We start from the raw sequence: 24841 nt of genomic DNA, 5'->3' as shown, positions 1-24841 counted from the left end.
AACCTACTTTGAAATACCAGATTTGAAAGTGAGATGAAATTTATTGCTTGAGACATAAAGTTAATAGGTCAATATGGTCTTCAATTAATATATTATCATTGTTGGTAACTATTGTTCCAAGAGAAATAAGGATGTAAATATAAAGTGTACATGTTGTGAAATTGTTTGGCTTGCCATTTATTATTGCTCCAGTGTGAACCTATTAAAATGACACGGTAAACTTGAAAATCAAATGTGAAAAGAATCTTAGAGGTAATCTTATCAAAACCCAAAAGGTCACAGAAAGATGAACTTGGCTAGTCTAGAATCTTCTTTTAATGCTGTGGAAATTAAAACAAGAACTTGCAAATAAAATATTCTTTGCTGAAGTCCATAGCTATTTTGGTTTCATTATTGAATTAATGTTTTCATTATGAATAACAATGACTAATCTCATCTGCTGTTTAGTTACTGTATAATATTGCAAATCCTTACAGTTCTCTGGGATTCAGATTCTAAAGAAGAGTGTTTGATTATCTTTTAAATGTATCATAGCACTAATACTCAATGAGTTATTCCTTTAAGGCATGTTTTGATATTACATATTAGCATGGCTGGGCACGGTGGCTCACACCTGTAATCTCGGCACTCTGGGAGGCTGAGGTGGGTGGATCACAAGGTCAGGAGTTGGAGACTAAGCTGGCTAGGGTGGTGAAACCCCATCTCTACTAAAAATACAAAAATTAGCCAGGCGTGGTGGTGTGTGCCTGTAATATCCCAGCTACTCGGGAGGCTGAGGCAAGAGAATCGCTTGAACCCAGGAGGCAAAGGTTGTAGTGAGCCGAGATCGCACCACTGCACTCTAGACTGGACGACAGAGCAAGACTCTGTCTCAAAAAAAAAAAAAAAAAAAAGCAAGTAATGTCCTTTTTTACTTAATGAAGTAACAAATATTTTTGTTCATTTAAGGCTATGGCAGAAATGATGGCTGAAAATTATCATAATATATGGGCAAAGAAAAAGAAAATGGAGTTGGAGTCCAAAGGTAATCTTTTCTAAAAACCTTTATTAAAAAATAATCAGAAATCAACTACATGAGTGTATGGATGAAGTAGTCTTTTTAGCATAAAAGCTTATAACTTTTTAAAAGTAGAATGGTTCAAATGTGCCTGTAACAGATTGAAGGTGGAAATGCTGTCATTTTCTAGCTGCTAGTATATACTTTCTTGTGTGTCAGAATTTTGACGGCTTTTACCCATTTTAGCTTAGAGATTTCTATACGTCTCATCCTGGTATCTGAGTTGTCCTATGACTTACTTAGACTTCCCTCCCTCACTCTCTTCCCCAACTTACATGGTCTCCTGTCTCATCCCTTTTTATTTCTATCTCAGCCTCTTTCTTTTGTCTAGTCCAGCTGTGTTACTGTCTCTCACATGCTTTTGCTTGCACTTTTCCCCGTTTTTTAAAATTATTATTTATAATGTTATCTTGGTTATTTCTCTCTCTCTCTCTCTTTTTTTTTTTTTTTTTTTGAGATGGAGTCTTGCAGTGTTGCCATGCTGGAGTGCAGTGGCACAATCTCAGCTCACTGCAACCTCTGCCTCCAGGGTTCAAGCGATTTTCTTGCCTCAGCCTCCCGAATAGCTGGAACTACAGGTGCACGTCACCACACCCAGCTAATTTTTGTATTTTAGTAGAGACAGGGTGTCACCATGTTGGTCAGGCTGATCTGGAACTCCTGATCTCATGATCCATCCGCCTCCGCCTCCCAAAGTGCTGGGATTACAGGCGTGAGCCACTGCGCCTGGCTGTAGTTGTAATAGTATTCTAAGTAGTCACCTGATTTTTTGCCTTGCTCCTCTGGAATCTGTTCTTCCCTTATCAGCCAAAGTGACCCTCTTGAGAAGATCATGCCAATCATCCATCCAGTGTTCCCCAAAGGCTTTCCGTCTCACTCCCAGTAAAAGCCAGAGATGTTGCAACAGCTCCTACGCCATCTGATGCTGCAAAGCAGCCTGACTTCATCTCCTGCAGCTCTCCTGCACTCTCTGTGCTTCAGCCACACTTGTCCCCTTGCTGTAGCCAGAACATGCCAGCTGTGCTCAGCCTCAGGGCTTTCGCATCTGCTGTTCCCACCATTTGCAATATCCTTTCCCAAGATATCATCATGGCTCTTTCTAGGCATTCTTTCAGTCAGATTTTACGTTTTTAAATTGCGTATTTCAAAATCCTGCTCAGGGATAATATGCCAGTATTCTAAAGCCACCCTATAATTGTTTGGTAAATGAGTGATCAATTCATTTTTTGGCTCCTGGATGCATAGATTAATGGATGGATGGCAGACGAGTCACAGAGTTTTGTTTTGTGAAATTCTTGTCAGGGCATTGCCTGCATAACTGGTAAACAAAATCACTGCTTATTACATGAGCAGATTACATGGAAAAAAATCTTCCTTTTTTTTTCAACTATGTTTCAGCTGCTATGGTAGAGTTAAAATTAAAAATAATAAGCAGCGATTTTATTACAAGTCGACTCTCCCTCATCTAAAATGTTTGGAACCAAAACTGTTAGAAATTTTTTATTTTTTCATATTTTTAAATATTTGCATATACTTACTGGTTCAGGATCCCAGATCAAAAATCTGAACTTTTAAATGCTCCATTGAGCGTTTCCTTTGAGTATCATATAGAGATTCAAAATGTTTCTGATTTTGAAACATTTGGACTTTGGATTTTTAGATTAGACATGCTCAACTTATATGCTTTCTAAATAAGTATGATAGGAAACCATGATTACTTTAAATTTCTGAGCCAGGGCCAACGTTTGTTTCATTTAAGCCATACTGCTTGCAAATGGGATGACCATACTTCTGCATACAACTTGTATTGGCTCAAATGTATGTCATGTAGTTGGGAAACTAACCTAGTTGCCGCAGACTAAGTGGTGAGGTAGGGGAAATTTGTCCTCACGGTCTTTAATTCTCTTACAGCCCACATGCATCTCATTTTAAAACAGGAAATTGTTTAGAACCAAAATGTCAGACCAGTAGGAAAGGTGTTGAAATATACAGTCCTGGATCCTGGCTTTTAGGTTATTGAGATTAACAAACCAGAGAAATCAGTCTTGGAAATAGAAGTTAGGTTACAGACTGTGGACAGTTTTAGAATAGAAATTATCTGTGTCTTTTTATTCAAAGTTATTTTCTCAATGTGGGGAGGAGCCTTATAGCTAGCAGCTGTAGGCAGTGGGAGGAATCTGTCACCACCCAATATCCTGATCCTGGGTGTGTGTGTGTGTGTGTGTGTGTGTGTGTGTGTGTGTGTGAGAGAGAGAGAGAGAGAGACAGAGAGAGACAGAGAGAGAGAGAGAGAGAGGGAGAAATAGAAATGAGAAGTCAGAAACAGTAAAAGAATCAGTCCCAGCCGGGCGCGGTGGCTCAAGCCTGTAATCCCAGCACTTTGGGAGGCCGAGGTGGGTGGATCACAAGGTCAAGAGATCGAGACCATCCTGGTCAACATGGTGAAACCCCGTCTCTACTAAAAATACAAAAAATTAGCTGGGCACGTGTCTGTAATCGCAGCTACTCAGGAGGCTGAGGCAGGAGAATTGCCTGAACCCAGGAGGCGGAGGCTGTGGTGAGCTGAGATCGCGCCACTGCACTCCAGCCTGGGTAACAAGAGCGAAACTTCGTCTAAAAAAAAAAGAGAATCAGTCCCAAAACTGCACAATTTTGTTTTCACCCTTCTGTTGTCTTTCAACATCCCTGCATCTGTGCAGAGATGAATCTGCTTTAGGAAAATTTTTTTAAATGCCTCTTTTGCTTGCCTTAGTCATCTGATTATCAGTGCTCTTTTGAAATCTATAAAATTCTGAGGGGAAATCGGATGCCATAAGGAATTAATAGAAATAAAGGAGTGTAAGTCCAAAAATTATGATCAGTGCTCCCAGATTAGTAAAAAATGTCATTTTCCCCCTGCCACTTCAAGTATTTTGTATTATAATCACCTGTTGTTAAGCCACAGACAGCTCACTGGTGTGAAGTGATTTTTTACCCTTTGGTATGAATGCGTTCATGAGTCCATGCTAGTATGTTTGCTAATATCCTTGGAATCACTGCTAATATATTTACCTCTCCATGTAGCTAGTTTGCTTCAGCACAGGATGTCTACACCCATGTCATAAATGGGAAAGACAAAGGATAGAAGAGCAAGGTAAATGTCCATGGTCACACTGCTTGTTAGAAGTACAGCAGGTTTCAGTCACCTGGCAGGCTTTAAAATACCTTAGCCATCTAATCAGCGGAGGTCTAATAGGGTGTAAAGAGTTACAGAGTTAATGAGTACTTTGTATTCCTAGGATTTTAAATTATAGACCTCTTTCTGTGTCTCTCTCTTTCTCTCCCTACTTCCCCCCATCAATAACTTATTGGTCTGTGGCCCCCCAAGTCACAGATGACAAATTAAGTTGCCAAATTTATAGCATTCTCTAGGACTAAATGCACTTAGGGAGTCTGAACTAGATGATGTTTGATTAAATCAGGGTGATTGAATTTGATGCTTGAGTTTAAAAATATTTTTGCTTTTGTATTTAACTGATACATAATTATCTATATTATGAGTTACAGTGATATTTGCATACATGTATACAGTGTGTAATGATCAAATCAGGATAATCAGTATATCTGTCACCTCACACATTTATCATTTCTTTGTGTTGGAAGTATTCAAAATCTGCTCTTGTAGCTATTTGAAAATACATAATAAATTGTTAATTATAGTAGCCTAATAAAGTGTCCTGTTAAATTACATCTTTGAAGAAGACAGAAGTCAGATTTGGTTCCTACTGAACTGAGTAACATATCCTATACCCTTTTGCTGTTCTCAAGTGTCTGTTACTATTGTCTTCTGACACCTGTATTATGCTTGGTATTATTAATAAACTGTGAAGTAACTGATTACTCCTTGCTATAGCATTCGTTAACTTGGTAGTTCTTGAACCGCTACCTTGCATTTACGATAGCACAGTGTCACCTAATGGTATTAAATGAAGTTCAGCGGGTGATTGGATGTCTGTAGATGGCGCTCTCGGCCAAAGCCAGCAGAACATTTCCTCCTTTGCTTGCTTATTTATTGTGTAGGGCAAATCCAACATTTGTGATTGTTGCAGTAGCTCCTGACTAACTGTATTGGAAACTGATTTAATAGGCTATATGTTGTTATAATTCAAACAATATTCGTTCTCAATTATTCTTCCTGGAGTTTCCCTTCCTTGAAATTCCCTTCGAAGTTGTATTTCAAGGTAGTTCAGTTTCCCACACGGTCTATCTCACCACACGTGCTTTACGGTCGTTAAGTGTGCGGTTCTCACCACACGTGCTTTACGGTCGTTAAATGTGCGGTTCTCACCACACGTGCTTTACGGTCGTTAAATGTGCGGTTCTCACCACACGTGCTTTACGATCGTTAAATGTGCGGTTCTCACCATACGTGCTTACGGTCGTTAAATGGTTCTCACCACATGTGCTTTACGGTCATTAAATGTGGGGTATACCATGCTGTTCAGTCTGCTACTGCTTAGGAGCATCCTTTGTAGCAGATCTTTACATCTGAAATTAACAGAGCATGTTTAAATATTTTTATAATTTTTGCAAAATTTTAACTCAAATGTTTACATTATTTACAAAGTTAGAAAGGTTTTATTTCTTATTAGTGTTTTTAAATTTATGTATTTTCTAGAAGTTTCAAATCTGATAGACTTCTTTTAGTAAATATTTCTTATCAAGATAAGTATACTAGAAATCTAGACTCTTGCTAAAATTTACTTGCTCAAATTTTCTAAAGTCAAGTATTAGACAATTAAGAGTGATCCACTTTTAATTTAGCACATCCACCTACAGTTTTGTATATTTATAAATAATGTGACTACAAAGTACTCTCCGATCTGAGAGATATAATAAAAATTCCATATTTAAGACTTTCTCTTCTCTCTGTGGGGCAGAAAATGAAGCATATCCAGCTAAGTATGATTTAGCATTTATTTCCACTCTCCACATTCAGAATTGCTTTGAACAGAGAAGAGAATACAGTTACCTTCCTCTCATTGATGAATGCAGATATTATTGTCACTCAGTGTTACCAATGCATGCATGTTCATAGTTTGTTTTTTTCTTTGAGACTGAGTCTCGCTCTGTCACCCAAGCTGGAGTGTAGTGGCGTGATCTCGGCTCACTGTAACCTCTGCCTACCAGGGTCAAACGATTCTCCTGCCTCATCCTCCCAAGTAGCTGAGACAACAGGCGTGTGCCACCATGCCTGGCTATTTTTTTTGAATTTTTAGTAGAGAGGGGGTTTCACTGTGTTAGCCAGGCTGGTCTCGAACTCCTGACCTCATGATCCACCTACCTCAGCCTCCCATAGTGCTGGGATTACAGTCGTGAGCCACCACGCCTGGCCGCATATTCCTGTTTTAACTGCCTCTTAGAAGGCATACGCACAGTCTTTCTTTGAATAATTTTCCTGAATTAATTGAAACATTAAAGGCAGACAGAAGAGTCTTATATCCTCTATGTATTACTAAAGGATATGAAAAGTTTTGTAGTGTGGTCCAATTATATATCTGTGTCTCATCTCAGATTATTTTCAAACTGCTATGCTGTGTTCTTGTTCTGACATACTCTTAGGAGGAGGAAACCATCCCCTGCTGGTTCCCTATGACACACTGACAGCCAAAGAGAAAGCCAAGGATAGAGAAAAAGCACAGGACATCCTCAAGTTCTTGCAGATCAATGGATATGCTGTATCCAGGTAAAAGTACACATACCCTGATTACGCTCTCTTCGTAAGAGTGAATATTTAAAAATCCCCATCATATTTAAAGCTGCAAACGAATTCAATGATCCGTTTACATCTTAGAACTACTGTTTAGTATGTTTAAAATCACACACATCAGAAATATTAGCACCCCTAGCTGTGTGCCACATGTCTGAGTTCCTTTTGCTGCTTAGGCAAAAGGATCATTTAGGCAAAATCCCTTGGCAAAAAATCAGACTCTGTTTTTGTAAATGCAACATTTGTTGCATAGTAAGAGTTATTCACTGAAACTTCATATCATATGCAAAATATTCTTTATATGTTAAATCTTTTTTCCTTGAGCTACAAGAATATTAGATAAACTTCAAAAATATATATATGTAAACATATATAAAAACATATATGCATGTATATATATGCACACATATATAAACATGTTATATATAAACATATAACATGTTTTATATAATGTGTTAATGTGTATTAACATATATAAACATGTGTGTATAGATATAAACATATATAAAAACATTGTGTGTGTGTATATAGTGTATGTGTATATCTTTACACACACACACAGAATTTTACCTTCTAAGAGACTTTGTACAAATTGCTTTCCATATTTCATTTTTGCTGTTCCAGAGGATTTAAGGACCTGGAACTGGACACGCCTTCTATTGAGAAACGATTTGCCTACAGTTTCCTCCAACAACTCATTCGCTATGTGGATGAAGCCCATCAGTACATCCTTGAGTTTGGTAGGTACCATAGTCCCATTGCTGATAGCCCAATTTTTGTTGTTCTTAATGTTTCCAACATCAGGATGTAAAACGACACAGACCACTGAGCTATGTGTGATGGTATAAACCCATCTCTTCGCTGTACTACTAAGTAGAGTTCAACAGTCAATATACTGACAAGTTCTTGCAGAGTGAGTCAAGTTTGTGAACTTTTAAAAATCTAACATATAAAATGTTCTCTTTAATGTTTATTGGCATTCATTTTTTTCATTTTGAATAATACATTGGAAGGACATCAACATTTTAAGGGAGAGTTAAATCTTGCCTATGAAATTAATGACCCATAAGATAAACTTCCCAAACTATGGATTTTCAAAATTTGTAAACACTGTAGAGGCCTCGAATTTAGTCTTTGTAGGGAAACACGTTAATACTAGAGTATCTGCAGTGCAGAATACTTTATCATGTTCTTAGGGTACAACGGAAGACCTCTTCCCCATGTGGCCCAGTGCCATCTCAGAATTTTTTAAACCTTATTCTTCAAGTCCTAGATTCAGCACAGATGATCAAAGCAGCCTCTGGTCACTTCCATTATTTTATAATCCTCCCACATTGTTGAATTAAAATTCAGCTTGTTAATTGCTCACGTTAATGTCAGATCACCTTCCAGCCACTGAGTGGCAATATGACATAAGGAAGTCCAGTTTGTTTCCTTTTGAAACCAGTGTGCTCCTCTGGTGCTTATTTTACTTCCATTTCTGTGCTCAAGGTTTTCACTTTAACACCCACTCCTTTTGTCTTTCACCACCTTTCCTCTGGGACTGTTTATCTTGGATCCCTTAGCTTCCATTTTTCTTAGGATGTAAATCTAGTTTCTGGCATAGCATCAGATTAAAGTTTGTAGAAATTAGAGCTCTGGTATTTTCTTCTTTCTGGCCTCTTGTAACCTAAATGTGATTAAAGATTTTCCAGTTGAGCGTTGTTCTCATAAACAATTGACTTCTCTTTCAACCTGCCTTTACAGTTCAAATGCTATATTATTGCTCTCTTCGAAGCCATCTTTTTCATAAGAACTTACTCTACAAGCTAATTTATAATCTGTAATCTCTCTATGACTCATTCGCAATTTTAAAAAATATGATTCCGCACTCATCCTAATATGTATCCAAATTGATCTGAATTAATGAAATTTAACACAAGAACAAAAATGAGGTAGGGGTGAATTATTGAAGCTTTTACACACAAATCTAAATATTGCAATTTCTGATCCACATTTGAAAGGTTCCGATATGGATAGCAACTCTAATATCCAGTCTTGTTTTTGGAGAAGCAAAGGACAGAGAAAGAAAGAGTCATCAAAGGAACAAGAAAGTTGTTTGTTTTTTACCCTCACATTGGAGAATACAAACACAAATTTGAAGGGAAGAAATGTGTTTAGGTATTATTCACACTTTATTCACATTTCTGAATAAACTCCCTAGTACAGTTTTCATATATAGGGGTGGTGAGAATCTCACTCCAGGGGACATTCACCCACTTGACGCATTTCATTCTTTCCATAGAGTAGAGGGTCTTATAAACAAAACACTGGAGAGAAAGGAGGCTACAATGACAGAGCCCAACCAAATTACATTTTCACAGTTTCTGGTGTTATACGTACTGTTTTCAGATGGCTTTGCCAGGGCAAATTAGGTACAAGAACGCTGTTAGAGAAGCAGATAGAGCTGTGATTGTCAATATCATGTTTATTTTAATTTCCCTCTTTTGTTGTTCTCGCCTGAGAAACTGCTATATCGCCTTCTCCCTTTCTCCCTTACTGTAGTGACTTTGCAGCATGTCTCTAATGTGGTCATTCCTAGACCTAAGTTAATTGTGGTAGTAAAAATATGCATATGCCTTTTTATAATTTTTGTATTATACCATAGATTGTATTCCCTCCAAATCTTTTTCACATTTTGCATATAAGCATTTTTTAAAGGATGTAGTAAAAGACATTTCCTACTCATTGCAATATTAGCAGATTTGGCTGTATACAAAATTTTGTCTTGATATAATATTATATGAGAAAGTCTCTTATATGAATCCAGCCATTTTGCATAATGTGCTTAAAAGAGATTCAGATGCCAAAGTGGCGTGCAAATTACATTTGCAAGTGTTAAAAAACCACAATTTTTGTCTGGGTGCATGGCTCATGCCCATAATCCCAGCATTTAGGGAGTCCAAGGTGGATCATCTGAGATTGAGAGTTTGACACCAGCCTGACCAGCATGGAGAAACCCTGTCTCTACTAAAAATACAAAATTAGCCAGGCATGGTGGTGCATGCCTGTAATCCCAGCTACTCGGGAGACTGAGGAAGGAGAATCACTTGAACCCGGGAGGCGGAGGTTGTGGTGAGCCAAGATCGCACCATTGCACTCCAGCCTGGGCAACAGGAGCAAAACTCTTTCTCCAAAAAAAAAAAAAAAAACCCAAAATTTCCTTTTACATGTTCATGGGGAGAGCATTCTGAAATTACAAAATAATTGCCTGAATTCCCTAAAAATTATTTTGTATTTTTGTCTAAATACAAATATCAAAACAAAATAGTTTTGATAAACTATTATCTCAAGTTATTTTTATTTTTATTTGTGCAAAATAACTTTTTCAAGGAAAAGTCAGAGTGGTTTTTAAATATCTGGAAACTCTGCTTACAAATTTTACTAAAACCTGATACCAATTCTGAGTTTTTTAGCTCTCCAATATGTTTTGCAGATGGTTATTATAGTTTATTATTACCCCGCCTATTAACATATGCATGAATCTTTCCATATGCATGAAGGAGGTAAGAAAGGCCACCTTCTAAGCTAAATGTATTAGGTTAATCAATTCTTGACCTTGAATCATTTTCTAAACCATGGGGAAAACATGGGAGTTTCTGCTTCGCTTATGGAAATTACCTTTGACACAGGTCAAAATTTCTTTATTCTTTAGTGGAATAATAATTTGCCAACCTAATATTAAAAAATTGCTTTCCTCCTCCTCATCGTGGATCCTGACGGCCTGCAGTTTTTTTAGTTTGTATGTTAAAATGAGAAGCTGTAACTTTCAGTCACACCAAGAGGTTATCTTTATTATCAGAGGCCAGGGTTAATATCTAACCAATGATGTTTATTTAATTTACACTCACTTTCCTCTCCCCAGTGAGCTTCTTTTCTTAAAGGGTACTGAAGATGAGAGTTTTTTACTTGATTTTATTCCATTTTCCCCTCTCCGTGTCAATAAGATCTCAAAGCTACACAAATGTGTTTGTGTTTCTAACCACAGCTATGGTTTGTCCTCAACAGCTTTTGAAATGTAGATTTGGATATTTAAAAATTCTTTTATTGTTGGTGACACTATTTGCCTTTATAGTTTTGGTTGGCTTTTTACATTCAGTTTAGTGGGATAATACATGTTGCAGTGTTTTCTAACCTTTGTGTTATAGATGAATATCTTGCGATGTTTCAAGTGCCGCATTTACCTAAAAACTCTTCACATCTACAGATGGTGGCAGCAGAGGCAAAGGAGAACATTTCCCTTATGAACAAGAAATCAAGTTCTTTGCAAAAGTACAGTATACAGTCTATCTTGTTTTTGCTTCAATATGTTTGTTTACATACTATACTCATTAGATCGTTGCCCTTTTCAGAACATACTTGTCCACAAATGTGTATTTTACTGCACGTAAATATTCTGTGGCATGAAAAGCATGAATCATCTTCCCAGCGTACCTGGTCAGACTTTAACTCTGCATTCCACACCATATTCCTTCTTCAGATGACTTCATTCTCTCTGAGGTTTAATTCAGTTTGCAGTTTTTTGGTTTTATCATGTGATATAGAATAAAAATATCTGTTTTTTAGGTATTTGGATCTTAGATATTAGGATATTTTCTATTTGGATAGTGTAATGATTTAAAATTTCTAGTTGGAAATTTCTTTTATAAATAGGAAAGGTATTAGGTAATTCATAAATGGGTACATTGTAAGAACATTTAGTATAGAATCCTTATTGTGGGACCTTAGTCCTACCCATTTTACAGAAGATCAGAGAGGATAAATTGTTTATATACCGAGTATATCCCATTGCTGTTATTTATTTCATTTTATAAGGATTTATCAGGAATTTGCTATATTACTGGAAAATTCATCACTTTTTTCAGCCAAAAAGGGATGGACACGAAGAGTTAAAAAGTCTCCAAAATTTTAATTCATTTACTCAGTATTTACTGTGTGTCTGGTCTGGGTCAGGCATTAGGCTCCGTGCAGGGACTGTCATGAATGTACAGTGCCCCTGGGTAAGCTTTCCTGTTTAGGATAACTTGCGGTAAGCCTAAGGCCTAATTATTGTTGTCTATACTTACATTTAAAGTACTTGCTTTCAGTGACTATTACCGATAGTTTTGCTATCAATACAACTTTTGTGGACTTTAAAATAGCATGCTTGTTGATTAATGAACTTTTGGCTTAGTATGTTTTCAGTATTGTGTTATTTACTGTAAAACAGATTTCTGTTGTCTTTTCTTCCCATTCAATGTAGCACTCAGAGTCTGTTCTACTCATTTGAGGATCCAAAGTTTGTCCTGGGGTGCACATAGTCAGCAATTGTTTAATTGATAGATTCGCATATATATATCTTCAGTCTCTGAGATGGTAATCTTTCTTGATAGCCAATTATCAGAGTGCTGTATTCATGGCCTCTAATTATCCCTTTAAAGCATATTCTTGTGTTGACTATACTCAGCACCCCTTAGTGATTCTGTTTACAGATGCTTACAGTGGCTTAATTTCTACTAAGTCCGTAATTCATTCATTTACCATATTGAGTACCTACTATGTGCCAGTCACTAAATTCAGGCAATGTCCCGACTGTCGAGGAAGAGCAATAAAAACTGGTCTAGTCCCCATTATATATAACTATGCTATGCCACATGGTAGGGAAAAGAAGTATATTTAGATAGACTTGAGTTTGAATAATGGTAGTACCTATCTTGTTCTCACTATGGACCCTTCGCAGACCTTAGCACTAGGGATTCAGTGGTAAAGAGAAGAGACCAGTTAACAGTTCTGGAGGCCAGGAAAGGGCTATAATGGGAAACAAGCCCAGAAATGTTTCCTGTTTTTGTGTAACTCATAGGATCCTGGAAAGAGAGACTTTAATCCAAAGTCACATATATACAATGTAAAATTGCAAATGATGTTATCAGCACGTAGAATGTGGGACTTTATCTAGTTGAGATCAGCAAAGTGCCACTGAGTGGAGATCTATACAGAAGGACCAGAGTGTCTCTGGGAAGAGCACCACCAGACAGAGGGAATGGTGTGTGCAAGGCCAGGTGATGTGAGCAGACAGAGTGAGGAGGAGGAATTGGCCCAAGGCCATCAGGATGAGACGTGCATAGAAATGGAAAGCGCGCTTTGAGAAAGGCCAGGTTAAAAGAACATTGGGTAGGCAAGTAGGTAGCAATGTAACTTTCAGTAAGTCACACATTTCTGTGTCTCTAATACCTATAATGCAGGGATGATGGATCTCCCTACAGAGCAGTTGCTATTATCAGTTGCAATTCCCACACGTAGTAGAGACTCAACATATGGTAGTTATGGATTATTTAGGGGACCTGTTGGGCACTGAACTGTATTATATGAAAATATTGAGAATGTTTCCAAACTCTTGCAAGTTTGCTCTGTTCCCCATAATCACATCCTGCAATACTCCACTGTCCCTGCTCTGAACTGGAGGCAGGAGAGTGACATTTAAGAGAGGCACACTTGTTGCATGTGAACAGAACTCTGACTGCTCCAAAGCCTTGGCTCTCATTCACCCCCTGAAAGATTCCACTACGTAGATCTGTCTTCTTTTCCTTTCTTTCAGGTCGTTCTTCCTTTAATTGATCAGTATTTCAAAAACCATCGTTTATACTTCTTATCTGCAGCAAGCAGACCTCTCTGCTCTGGAGGACATGCTTCCAACAAAGAGAAAGAAATGGTGACTAGGTAAAGAGCTATAAAAATAAACACTGTTGTATGACTTAAGTGTGTATGCATTGCAGAGAACCTGCGGACCTTGAGGTGGGACCGTACAGAGAGTATCCTCCCATTTTCCTGGCCCATGTCTTCATGGAAACAAACACTAGATGAAGACAGTTTCTACAAGTTAAGATATGTGTTCTAGATGTCAAGTTTCTTTATCTTTTGCTGCTAAATCTAATGCTGGATAGAAGGATGAAATGTCACTCATTTCAGAATCTACACATAGAGGCTGGACATGCATCACCATATCAGTATTTGTGATAAATGGTACTTTTGATATTTGTTTCTTCAACATTTCCACAAATCTGATGTTCTTGCCAGCCTTTATCGTTCAGGACAAAATCCAACATATACAAATTTTGTTAAAAAAATAATTGGCTGGGTGTGGTGGCTCACACCTGTAATCTCAGCACTTTGAGAGGCCGAGGTGGGTGGATCACGAGATCAGGAGTTTGAGACCACCCTGACTAACATGGTGAAACCCTGTCTCTACTAAAAATAGAAAAATTAGCCACGTGTGGTGGTGGGTACCTGTAATCCCAGCTACTTGGGAGACAGAGGCAGGAGAATCACTTGAACCCAGGAGGTGGAGGTTGCAGTGAGCAGAGACCATGCCATTGCACTCCAGCATGGGCAGCAGAGTGAGACTCTGTCTAGAAAAAAAAATGGCCAGTGCTGGAAGAAAATGAAGTAGAGATACATACATAATTTCTAAAGGCTTCCCTTCTTAGCATTGCTTTTTCATTTCTGTTTAAAATATTCTTTATGGACTTGTGATTCTGCTGGGGATATCAGGTCCTTTTGCTCAAATTCTGCTAGAATTTAATATACACGAGAATCAGTTATGGAACAGGTTTACTTCTCTATTATTACATTGCCCAAAAGTCCATACCAAGTTTTTAGATTGTGCTGGAACAAAATTTCTATAAAACTGAATAAATGGTATAAAGCAGAACAGTGGAGAAAATATAGGCTTTCCTCGGACTTGACATTAATGCTATGCTGAATAGCAGTATGGTCTCCACCTGTTAGACAGAGTGAGATGAGAATGCATACAGCCTCCATGAGAGGGTGGAGAAGTAAGATTGCTGCACTGCGTAACATTGGGGAATGCAACTGGAATAGAAGTTTCAGTTCATCTCTTACTGTCTATTTTACCAAGTAGTAAGTGGCCAGTCATGTGATATGGAATTGCAACAGTATAACACATGTCCTCAAACTTCTTTAAATGATCATTTTCCTATGAAGTTGATAAAATGGATTATAGTTAAAATAGCAGCGGAATCCATCCCAGTGGCATACTTTGTTTCCACGAACTGCTGCCACAGGGAGAGAGGCAATGTAGTTACTTTCCAAGATACAAATTTCCACCCCTTCCCACTTGGACATGACCTTCCTTCCCACCTTCACTGGAAGCAGAGCAGCTCCTCCCTCATAATTTCATATGCCCACGCACCCATCACTCTGAGCCAGTATCCCCCTGTGAATTAAGAGTACACTCAAGTAGCTAGAATATCCCAAGGCACCAAGTTACCCTTAAACGTCATGAAATTGAGGACACCTTGAAGTCTCCTACTCCTCTCTGAATCTGTTAGCCTTTTTTTTTAAAAAAAAAAAACAGAGTCTTTCTCTGTTGTGCAGGCTGGAGTGCAATGGTGCGGTCTCCGCTCACTGCACCCTCTGCCTCCCTGGTTCAAGCAATTCTCCTGCCTCAGACTCCCAAGTAGCTGGGATTACAGGTGCGCGCCATCATGCCTGGCTAATTTTTTTTTGTATTTTTAGTAGAGGTGGGGTTTTACCATGTTGGCCAGGCTGGTCTTGAACTCCTGACCTTATGATCCTCCAACCTCAGCCTCCCAAAGTGCTGGGATTATAGGTGTGAGCCTCCTCGCCCAGCCTGTTAAGACTTTTTTAATAGGAACTTTGCTCTCAGGAGATGTTGTTTGTCTAGATATCACTCAGTTACATAAAGATAAAATAAAATCAGAGAAAATAGAGAAAAACTCCAATAAATTGATGCAAATTCTGCTATTTTCTTCCTCTCTTATCTGTGTTTTATTCTCTCCATTCAATTTCAGCCTTACCCGTAGAACTATTCACTGAGCACAAACTATGCATATATCAACACATCCAATTGTGTGCTGAATATATATGATTTTTATTTGTTAAGTATACCTCTATAAAGTTGGAAAAATTTCATGGAATTATACACCCAAAAAGAAAATTGGCCTGTTTTCCTTGACCAATTCTGTATCCCTCATAGAATAAATCAGACGTACATCGCTGTTTTGTGCTAGCCTCAGCTGATGTCCCTTTGGGGCTGTAGACTACCTCTAGCCTACCCTCTCTCTAATGGCACTGCACCAGAATGTTTTTAATTACAATCATGCACCGCATAACAACATTTCCGTTAACTTTGAACGGCATATATGACAGTGGCCCCATAAGATTGTAACACTATATTTTTACTGTTTTTTTAAAGATATGTTTAGATACACAAATACCCTTCTGTTACAGTTGCCTACAGTATTCAGTACGGAAACAAGCTGCACAGGTTTGTAGCCTCGGAGCAATAGGCTCTTCCATTTAGGTTTGTGTAAGTACATTCTATCATGTACTTACATCATGTTCTTATGTGAATAACAATGACATTGCCTAATGATGCATTTCTCAGACTGAATCCCCATCATTAAGCGATGCATGACTGTATTTCATCTTCAGCTTTTCTTCTACCAATAGAAAAAGGGTTGGTAAATTTTACTTCTCCCATTAGTATTTAAAACAAGGAGCATATGCCATTTAAAATTACAACGCATAGAAAATCAGGTGCATAATAAAAGTAACTTATGTTATTACAGTACTTTAGTGTCAAACATAAGTAGAATTTAACCTCAAAGAGAAAAACAATCATAGATGAAAAAATGAAGAAGGAAACGAAAAATGATGGCACGTCTGGACAAAATGGTGTGCAGTCATTAACATTAGGATGGATATGAGGGACACTTTAGGAAAATGATCATGATAAAATACAAAATATATGTTCACATAGTATTAACCCAATTTTTAGAGAAAACTTAATTTGTATGTATAGAAAAATATTGGTAGGGTATAAACTTAATAGGTAGAAAACTGGCCCTGCCACTATGAATAGGCATATCTTCATTCACATGATAAACACGATGACAGTGATTTTAAGTGTTTAAAAGATGTGAGTAGTAATAGTTATGTGGGTCGAAGTTAACTTTTCCACAATTAAAAACTGATGTTTTCCTGATGCTTAGATACTTCCTGGCACAAGAAATGATTATATATTGAGCATTTGCTGTATCTAAGGTCGGTACGATCATGTCTGGAGTATACTTTGCAATAGCTAAATACATGAACGTGAGTACAGCCCTAATAAGAGAGAGCCAGGCAATGCAAAGCGTTCAAAGTAAAGTAAGACCGACTTGGATGGATATAGAGGGGCGAGAGTTTTATGGAAATCAAGCCAGTTGAACTTGATCTTGAACAATTTGTAGGTCAGAGATTAAAGAAAGAAATATTTTCTTAATGCAGATAACATAAATAAAATGTAGGAGCTGGTAATTTAAGGGAAAGGTAGGTAGATGGTAATGGATATTAACTGTCAGAATTAGGAGTTTCCTTTTTAAAATTGTATCACAATTTTTTTAACCTAATTCATTAACACTAAGAAGCCATTGAAACTTTTTGAGTGAAAGAATGATCACAGCTTCCCTCTGGGAAATACAGCCTGGGTAAAAGTATGATTGATGAGAGCAGGAGTGCTGGGAGGCCATGGGAGGCACTCGGAGGCCTAGACAGCAACCCAAGCTATAGCACTGGAACTGCTGCCTCAAATAGGTGGTGCTGCCCACTGATCTCTTTAGCAGATGTGTCTTGTCTTTTCTTCTTCCTCTTTTTATTTTTTTGGAGATAGAGTCTTGCCCTGTTGCCCAGATTCAAGTGCAGTAGCACGATCTCAACTCTCCGCCTCCCAGATTCAGGCGATTCTCCTGCCCCAGCCTCCTGAGTAGCTGGGATTACAGGCACCCACCACCATGCCCACCTAATATACATATATATATATATTTTTGTATTTTTAGTAGAGACGGTGTTTCACCATGTTGGCCAGGCTCATCTTGAACTCCTGACCTCAGGTGATCCACCCACCTTGGCCTCCCAAAGTGCTGGGATTAAAAGCAGGAGCCACCGCCTGGCCTGATTTCTGAATGCCAGCTGTGTACGGCATGCTGCCTGAGGCCTGAAGATAAAGACACACACACAATAACACAATTCCTAACTTTAAGAAATTTAGAAGTACAGCTAAGTAGACACATCCATATAGAGCTACCTCTACCAGCAGCTGTGATGAGTGTCAGTGGAGATATCTGCAGGGTGCTGGGAATGTAGAAGAGATGCAAGGAGCTGTGTGGGCGACGGGGAAGAGACAGTCAGCATGACTTGGTGATGAGTAGTACGGCAAGTAGAAAGGGGTCCACTTAGGGCTGAAATTTCAACTCTGGATAGTTGGAACGGCGTTGGTATCGTTAACAGAAAGCAGCACAGTTAAGAAAAAGAATTGTTTCTAAGAAGAGGTTAAATTTGGTCGGATATTTATTGGAGTAGAAGGTACCCGCAGGTCATTCAGCTGAAGAAATCTAGCAGATTGGAAATATTAGTGCGTGGGATTAATAGATTAGAGCAAGAGATGACATATTTGGGGATTATCTGAACATATCTATAAAATGCTTGAAGCTCTGAAAGTAGAGAAAACTGAAGGAGAACGGAGAACGAGGCAAAAGCTTGGGAATACCAATGTTTGAAGAATTATTACATTTACAGGGTTTTCAGAAGTAGGTCTTCGAAGAACATGAAGAATGATTAATTAGAAAGAAAGCAACAATTTAAAAAATTACTGGAAAACAAAATGCAAGGAGGGCAAGAGTTTCAAGATTTAAGTAATAAACAGTGCCCAATACTGTTGAGAGCTCTCCAAAAAAGAAAAGGTTGTTATCCTTGCGGATTAGGGGCATTGGCGAACGTCCAAGGAGTGTTTTAGTACAAGGCAGTGAGGAAATGCTGAAGAAGTTGATGCCTTATAAATTCTGGAGAATATTGGTAATAACAGGACAACATTCTCCGAGAAAGGGGACAACAGTATTATAGAAAATATTTTTTAGAGAAAGTATAGGCCAAAGCTTATAATAATTAATTCTTATAGTTTGTGTGAGTACATGCCCTGAGAGTAGATTGCATAGCAGAGGAAAAAATATGATTTGCCTTCTTTGAGGACCTTGCCTTCTGTATCTGTATTTCTCTCTGGTGGCACATGTGGTAAGGAATCAGCAGAGATTGTCAAGTCATTTTTCTCTGGCAGACTTTTAGGCATTACCTATACATTGGTAAATGGGATATAGAGCAGTCTGCTATTACAGCAAAGCACCCTAGGCTTGGATTAATTGGACAAAACCTAAACGCAGCATTATAAATTCTGCTTCATCAGGAATATCTCAAAATGTTTCACTCTGGATACCAGACAGCAATAGGTAAAATGCATGACTTAAAATAGATTGGAGTACAGGGATCTAAAGCGTGTCCAATTCTAAGCTGAATTATTCTCTACAGACAAAGGCAGACCCTTGCTGAGTTAGCATGTGTAGCCATCAGCCATCTAGCTCAGTAAATAAGGGCATCTGGACAAAGTTTCTCCTGTTTTATTGTCTTAAAATTATAGCACAAAGATAAATAATGCAGGTCAAGGGCCTCATGTGTAATCTTATGTCTAGTAGCCACTTGAATTGATCATTGTTTTAAAAACATTTTGTTCTGATAAGAAATTCACCAAAGCCTCATATTCACTCAGACATTTATAGATGAACGCTTTCTTGGAAAAGCTACAATATACCCCTATATAATGTTCATCAAATACGTGAATCCACATTGTTACGGAAGTGAGGGATGATGGCTAAAACTTAGTGTAAAAGAGGTCAGCCTCACAAATGTTACCTTCTCTGCCCTCTCTTCCCATCCTGCCATGGGTCAGCCACTTTCATGTTATTCCATGGCTGGTCTGTATCCCGAGCCCTGGGGAGCTGTACATTTGAGCTCAGCTGATAATACAGAGCTTTGCAAGAGAACATGGTCAGTGAGGACTTAGCTGTTCTCATTATTGGGAAAAATCAAGCTGAGTGTGGGTGGTTCTATACAAAGGCATCTTCAGGGTTAGAGTGTTTTTGGTAAGCGCTGGCTGGGTAGAGCCTGTGCTCTCTGAGAACTGAGAAGAGTGTGGGTAGATGTGAAAGTAATGTCACTTGCATTGGTAGAGATTTGCAAATGGCCCCTGGGAGCAGCTGGACGGGGACCTCTTGCAGCCTGGGTTGTGAGCGGTAAAGGGGGGCTGGATGTCCAAACGCTGGTTTCTTAAAATAAACTCATTCTGAGCTGAATTTTGAGGGATGGGTAGACAGGAGTATAGCATGGAAGTGAGTGAAGGGTATCTCTCAAAATAGGAACCTGCGAGGATCCCACCCAACTGAGGCTTGGTGAAAAGAAAGGACAAATAGCAAGGATCTCCCAGGTTCAAGGGTCTGATCTGAGAGTTAGTGGATCTCAGCTTTGTCAGGCTGAATGTGGGCTGCCATTATTTGGAATGACTCTTTGCTAATTGTCATGAAGGACACAAAGACATAGGAACCTGCTCTGGAGCAGATAAGAAATATACTTAACTTATCATTGGCATTCAGAGTCTTTAAGTTATAACATCTATAATGCTTTCCTCTGAGTGATTATCAGTTGCTCACATTCTGTTCCTACTTTACTGTATGCAAATCCACTGGATGCTTATGTTCTGTAAGGAGTGTGATCAAGGTTGGGGAAGAAGGAGATTTCAAATAATAAAACATATTAAAACTTAAAGGAACATTGTATGCCCAAAGCACCATACTTCGGTTGTAAAATAATGTCCATATATATATATTTATATTTAAATCTAGAGTTTCAGTGGTGCATTTGGGGAGATTAAACCAAATTTTTTCCTTGTGGTTTTCAGTAGTTATATTTTTGTGGGGTTCATATAGGTTGCTTTTATATTAATTAGCTTTGCTTTCAATTTTTTTTTGGTTTCTTATAATCCGTGCTTTTTTTAACCATGTTTGTTAAGGATATGCACTCAAAGACTCTTTCTTTAAGACCTGTACTCCACATTCTGCTCAGAGAATTGATTCTTTCTGCGTGACATCATGTTGCTTTTTTCCGGCTCATGTATCAGCTGTTTTTTTTTTTCTTTTTTCTTCTTCTTTTATTTATTTTTTTTTAAATTTCCCCCCGTTTTCTACCTTCCCTCCCCCCTTCCCTTTTCTCTTTTGTTTTTCTTTTGTCTTCAGCCTATTCTGCAAACTTGGAGTTCTTGTCAGGCATAGGATTTCACTATTTGGTAAGGAGACCCTTGAAAAAATACCAGCATGGCCATCACTTGCTTTTCTTTGCCATTTCTGCACCGTGTTGTGTGCTGCTATGTTGCATGGATGCATGTTTGCATGGCTGCATGCATGGTTGTTGCAGGCCAAGATAAGGTCCTCGAGGTTGTTCATAAACAGCATCATGTATGGTGAAATTGAGGACTCTATCTTTTTTATACTAGTCCAAAGCATATCTGAAAATAAAGACTACTATTAAAGAACAAATGAATGAAAATGGCAGGCTGCGCCATATTTTATCTCAGCGGTAAAAACAAAACAAAACCAGGCCCCTGGATTTGTGTTTGGTTACCTCTGATAGATTAAATAATGAGCTGTTATAAATCAAAATTTTAAACCGCACTTACTTTTTCTGATGCTCTTGACTACAGATTTGCATGTCTACTACATTCCAAACATTGGGACGTCATAGGCAAGACACTGGCGCCAAGGAGCTTCGGAGCTTCACTTGGCAAGAGTGGCTTTTCTAGCACCACTCACTCCAGAGTCAGTTTGTTTGTTTCTGAGAATTCACCTAGCTGAAGTCCGTGTTCCAGAGCACCTGCTTCCGGACAGCCATGCAGGGTGGGCACTCACTTTCCGCAGGCTTTCCCTGCCGTGGGGCTTTAGAATCTGTAGTGGCTGGTGGAGTTTGTGTTTCACACTTCCCTGAATCTGATTTTATAAACTGCCAAAGAAAATGTGAACCCTTTGCTCTCTAGGTTTTGAGACAATGTTGGGGGTAATTTTAGTAATAAAACATTTAATGTATTGGTAGAGGTATTATAAGTTCAGTTCTATTTACAGGAAAAGCTAAGGATTAAAAAAATTCAATCATTTCTACAAAGTCACAGTTAAACTGAGGAATGGGCATATGTATATACACATATGCACAAATAAGCTCTTCGCATATTTTCTGAGAAATAATAGTTTCTGGATATAGTAGGTTATTGCTATATTTGGTTTATAGAGTTATATCTAACATAAGCTGGAAACCATCAATCTCAGCAAACTGACACAAGAACAGAAAACCAAACACCGCATGTTCTCACTCATAGGTGGGTGTTGAACAGTGAGAACACATGGACACAAGGAGGGGTGCATTACATACCAGGCCCTGTTGGGAGGTGGGAAGTGGGGGGAGGGATGGCATAGGAGAAATACCTAATGTAGATGATGGGTTGATGGGTACAGCAAACCACCATGGCACATGTATATCTGTGTAACAAACCTGCATGTTCTGCACATAAGCCCCAGAGCTTAAAATATTTATTTAAAAAGATGCTTTTAAATTTGGTAATGAAAATTTATATTTCATAAAAATTGCCTGAGTTTTTACATTAATATTTCAGTTATTTAAGATCAATGGGGCAGTTATCTTCAGAATAATTTCTAGTTCACTGACTTTTGTTTCACTTCTCTTCAACAGAGAAAAATTATGAGCTTGTTCAGGCAGGATTTTAACAGTGGATGCAAATATTCTCCATTTGTCCTCAGCAAGTACTATCTAATTATGCATATCTTTGATGAAGGGCCTGTTTCTCAGCTGCTGTTTTGCAGTTTTATAAATGAGCATAATAATAGTTTCTATGGTGCTATTTCTAACTTTCTGCTTATTGTATATTCTTGGTTTCCTGTTATACCTCACTATAATATCCTTAAATATTTTTTTGAAGTATTCCATACATGAAACACACAAATCTTAAGAACATCTAGGCTAGGTGTGGTGGCTCATGCCTGTATCCCAGCACTTTGGGACATCATGGTGAGAGAATCACTTGAGGTTAGGAGTTCAAGACTAGCCAGGGCAACATAGCAAGACCTTATCTCTTTGACAAAAAAAATAATTAATTATCCAGGTGCAGTAGCACACACCTGTAATCTTAGCTACACAGGAGGCTGAGATGAAGGATCACTTGAGCCCAGAAATTTGTGGCAGCCATGAGCTATGATCATACCACTGTACTCTAACCTAGGAAACAGAGCAAAACCCTGTCTCTAATACAAGCAACTAAAAGAACAACTTGATGAAAATTTATATACATATGCAACTATTTAATCATTGCTCAGGCCAAGGCATAGAACATTTCCGGTATGCCAGAGAATCCCTTGTGTCATTTTTCAAATTATGCCCATCCCAACTGTATGTGGACTTCCATTCTATGGATTCGTTTGGGTGCTCCTTGATACTCCATTTTTCGTTTTGAATATATCACTTAAGTTTGGTCATTGACGACAGATGCATAATACAGTTTGTCATACTTGTTAGGGGAGAAAAACGATACCTTAGCATTAATTCCTTCCCTGTGTGATCCTATATTTCAATTAGACATTGTGGTTTCATGCCTTCGCCTTCTAATACTACTATTTTTATTTTTAAGGTAAATATATTGGAGACCTGATAGGTGTTTTGTTACATCTCAAAGTGTATTTTTGTGCATTTTTATATTAAAGTATATGTAATTGTTTCAAATTTGCTTTGATATTTGCCTATAAAATATAAACTTCAAGAAGCCTTTATTAATCAAACATATTCTAGTACAGACTTGCCAGATTATTAGTCTTTAAGTCTTTTATTTGTTTGTTTGTTTGATTTTGAGACAGAGTTTCTCTCTTGTTGCCCACCAAACTGGAGTATGGTGGCACGATCTCGCCTCACTGCAACCTCCACTCCCGGGTTCAAGCGATTCTCTTGCCTCAGCTTCCCGAATAACTGGGATTACAGGCGCACACCACCACGCACGGCTAATTTTTTATATTTTTAGTAGAAGCAGGGTTTCACCAGTTTAGCCAGGCTCAAACTCCTGACCTCAGGTGATCCACCCCGCTAGGCCTCCCAAAGTGCTGTGATTACAGGCGTGAGCCTCTGCACCCAGCTGAATCTTTTAAGTCTTAAGCATTTAAGCTTCACATAATATGGGTATGGGGATAGCGTTTAAACTGCGCATATTATGGGCTTTAGATGCCAATATGACATCCCGGAGTGAACAGCCGGTTTGAAATCAGAAAACCTAGCTGTAAGTCTTGTGTTTCTAACTCAACCAGCATTATTTGGATGAGGGACTTAAAGTCTCTGAACACGCATTTTTTCGTTGTTAAAGTGGGCTAAAATACCTAATAAACCTAGAGATCTATTTTGTGTGAAACAGTTTATGTGAAAGTGCTATGTAAAGTGTAACCTTATAGTTTTCACATATAAGATGTTTCTAGACTTAAGAATTACTAGATTTTATTTATTTATCTAAAGCTTTTTATGTTTTATTTACATAAATTACATACAAACTTAACTAGGAGAGTCGGCCATTTAAAATACACACACGGGGCCAGATGCTGTGGCTCACACCTGGAATCTCAACACTTTGGGAGGCCAAGGTGGGCAGATCCCTTGAGGTCAGGAGTTCAAGACCAGCCTGGGCAACTTGGTAAGACCTCATCTCAAATAAGAATATAAAAAACTAGCCAAGAGTGATGGTACACACCTGTGGTCCCAGCTACTCAGGAGCCTGGGTGGGAGGATTGTTTGAGCCTGGGGGGCAGAAGTTGCAGTGAGCCGACAGTGCACCATGCTCACACAAAAATACTAACAATACAGCCTCTATAATCCACCCATTTCCAGAACGAATCAGAAATGTTATAACCCAACTATTTATTTTTTGATTTATCAGCTATGCCAATGTGGATTTTTCCAAATGGAGAAATCCAATAGCATATATTCAGTGTTTGTTTGTATATGGTCATATTAATTTATTTTTTTCACTCTACCTTTAATCATTTTCTTGAATTCTGGCAGGAAATGGATTGATTATC

General features: G+C 38.3%; 1 protein-coding gene across 23 annotated transcripts in view; it reads left to right on the top strand.

Annotated features, from left to right (window-relative positions):
- The window catches only part of RYR2 (ryanodine receptor 2), a 781807-nt gene that overhangs the window by 601752 nt on the left and 155214 nt on the right, over window positions 1-24841 (top strand). For 22 of the 23 annotated variants that reach the window (XM_035280524.3, XM_035280523.3, XM_054248004.2 and 19 more), the window contains 6 exons: window positions 949-1024; window positions 6659-6782; window positions 7431-7546; window positions 11053-11117; window positions 13420-13541; window positions 20963-21012. In XM_035280524.3, the coding sequence (XP_035136415.2) occupies window positions 949-1024; window positions 6659-6782; window positions 7431-7546; window positions 11053-11117; window positions 13420-13541; window positions 20963-21012 (553 nt within the window). The remainder of the gene's footprint in view (window positions 1-948; window positions 1025-6658; window positions 6783-7430; window positions 7547-11052; window positions 11118-13419; window positions 13542-20962; window positions 21013-24841) is intronic. The other variant, XM_054248010.2, reaches the window with a different exon arrangement.

Source organism: Callithrix jacchus, chromosome 19 (genome assembly GCF_049354715.1).
Source record: "Callithrix jacchus isolate 240 chromosome 19, calJac240_pri, whole genome shotgun sequence".
Classification (NCBI taxonomy): Eukaryota; Metazoa; Chordata; class Mammalia; order Primates; family Cebidae; genus Callithrix; species Callithrix jacchus.
The sequence above is the reverse complement of the archived record's forward strand: the minus strand, read 5'-3'. Positions and strand labels throughout refer to the sequence as shown.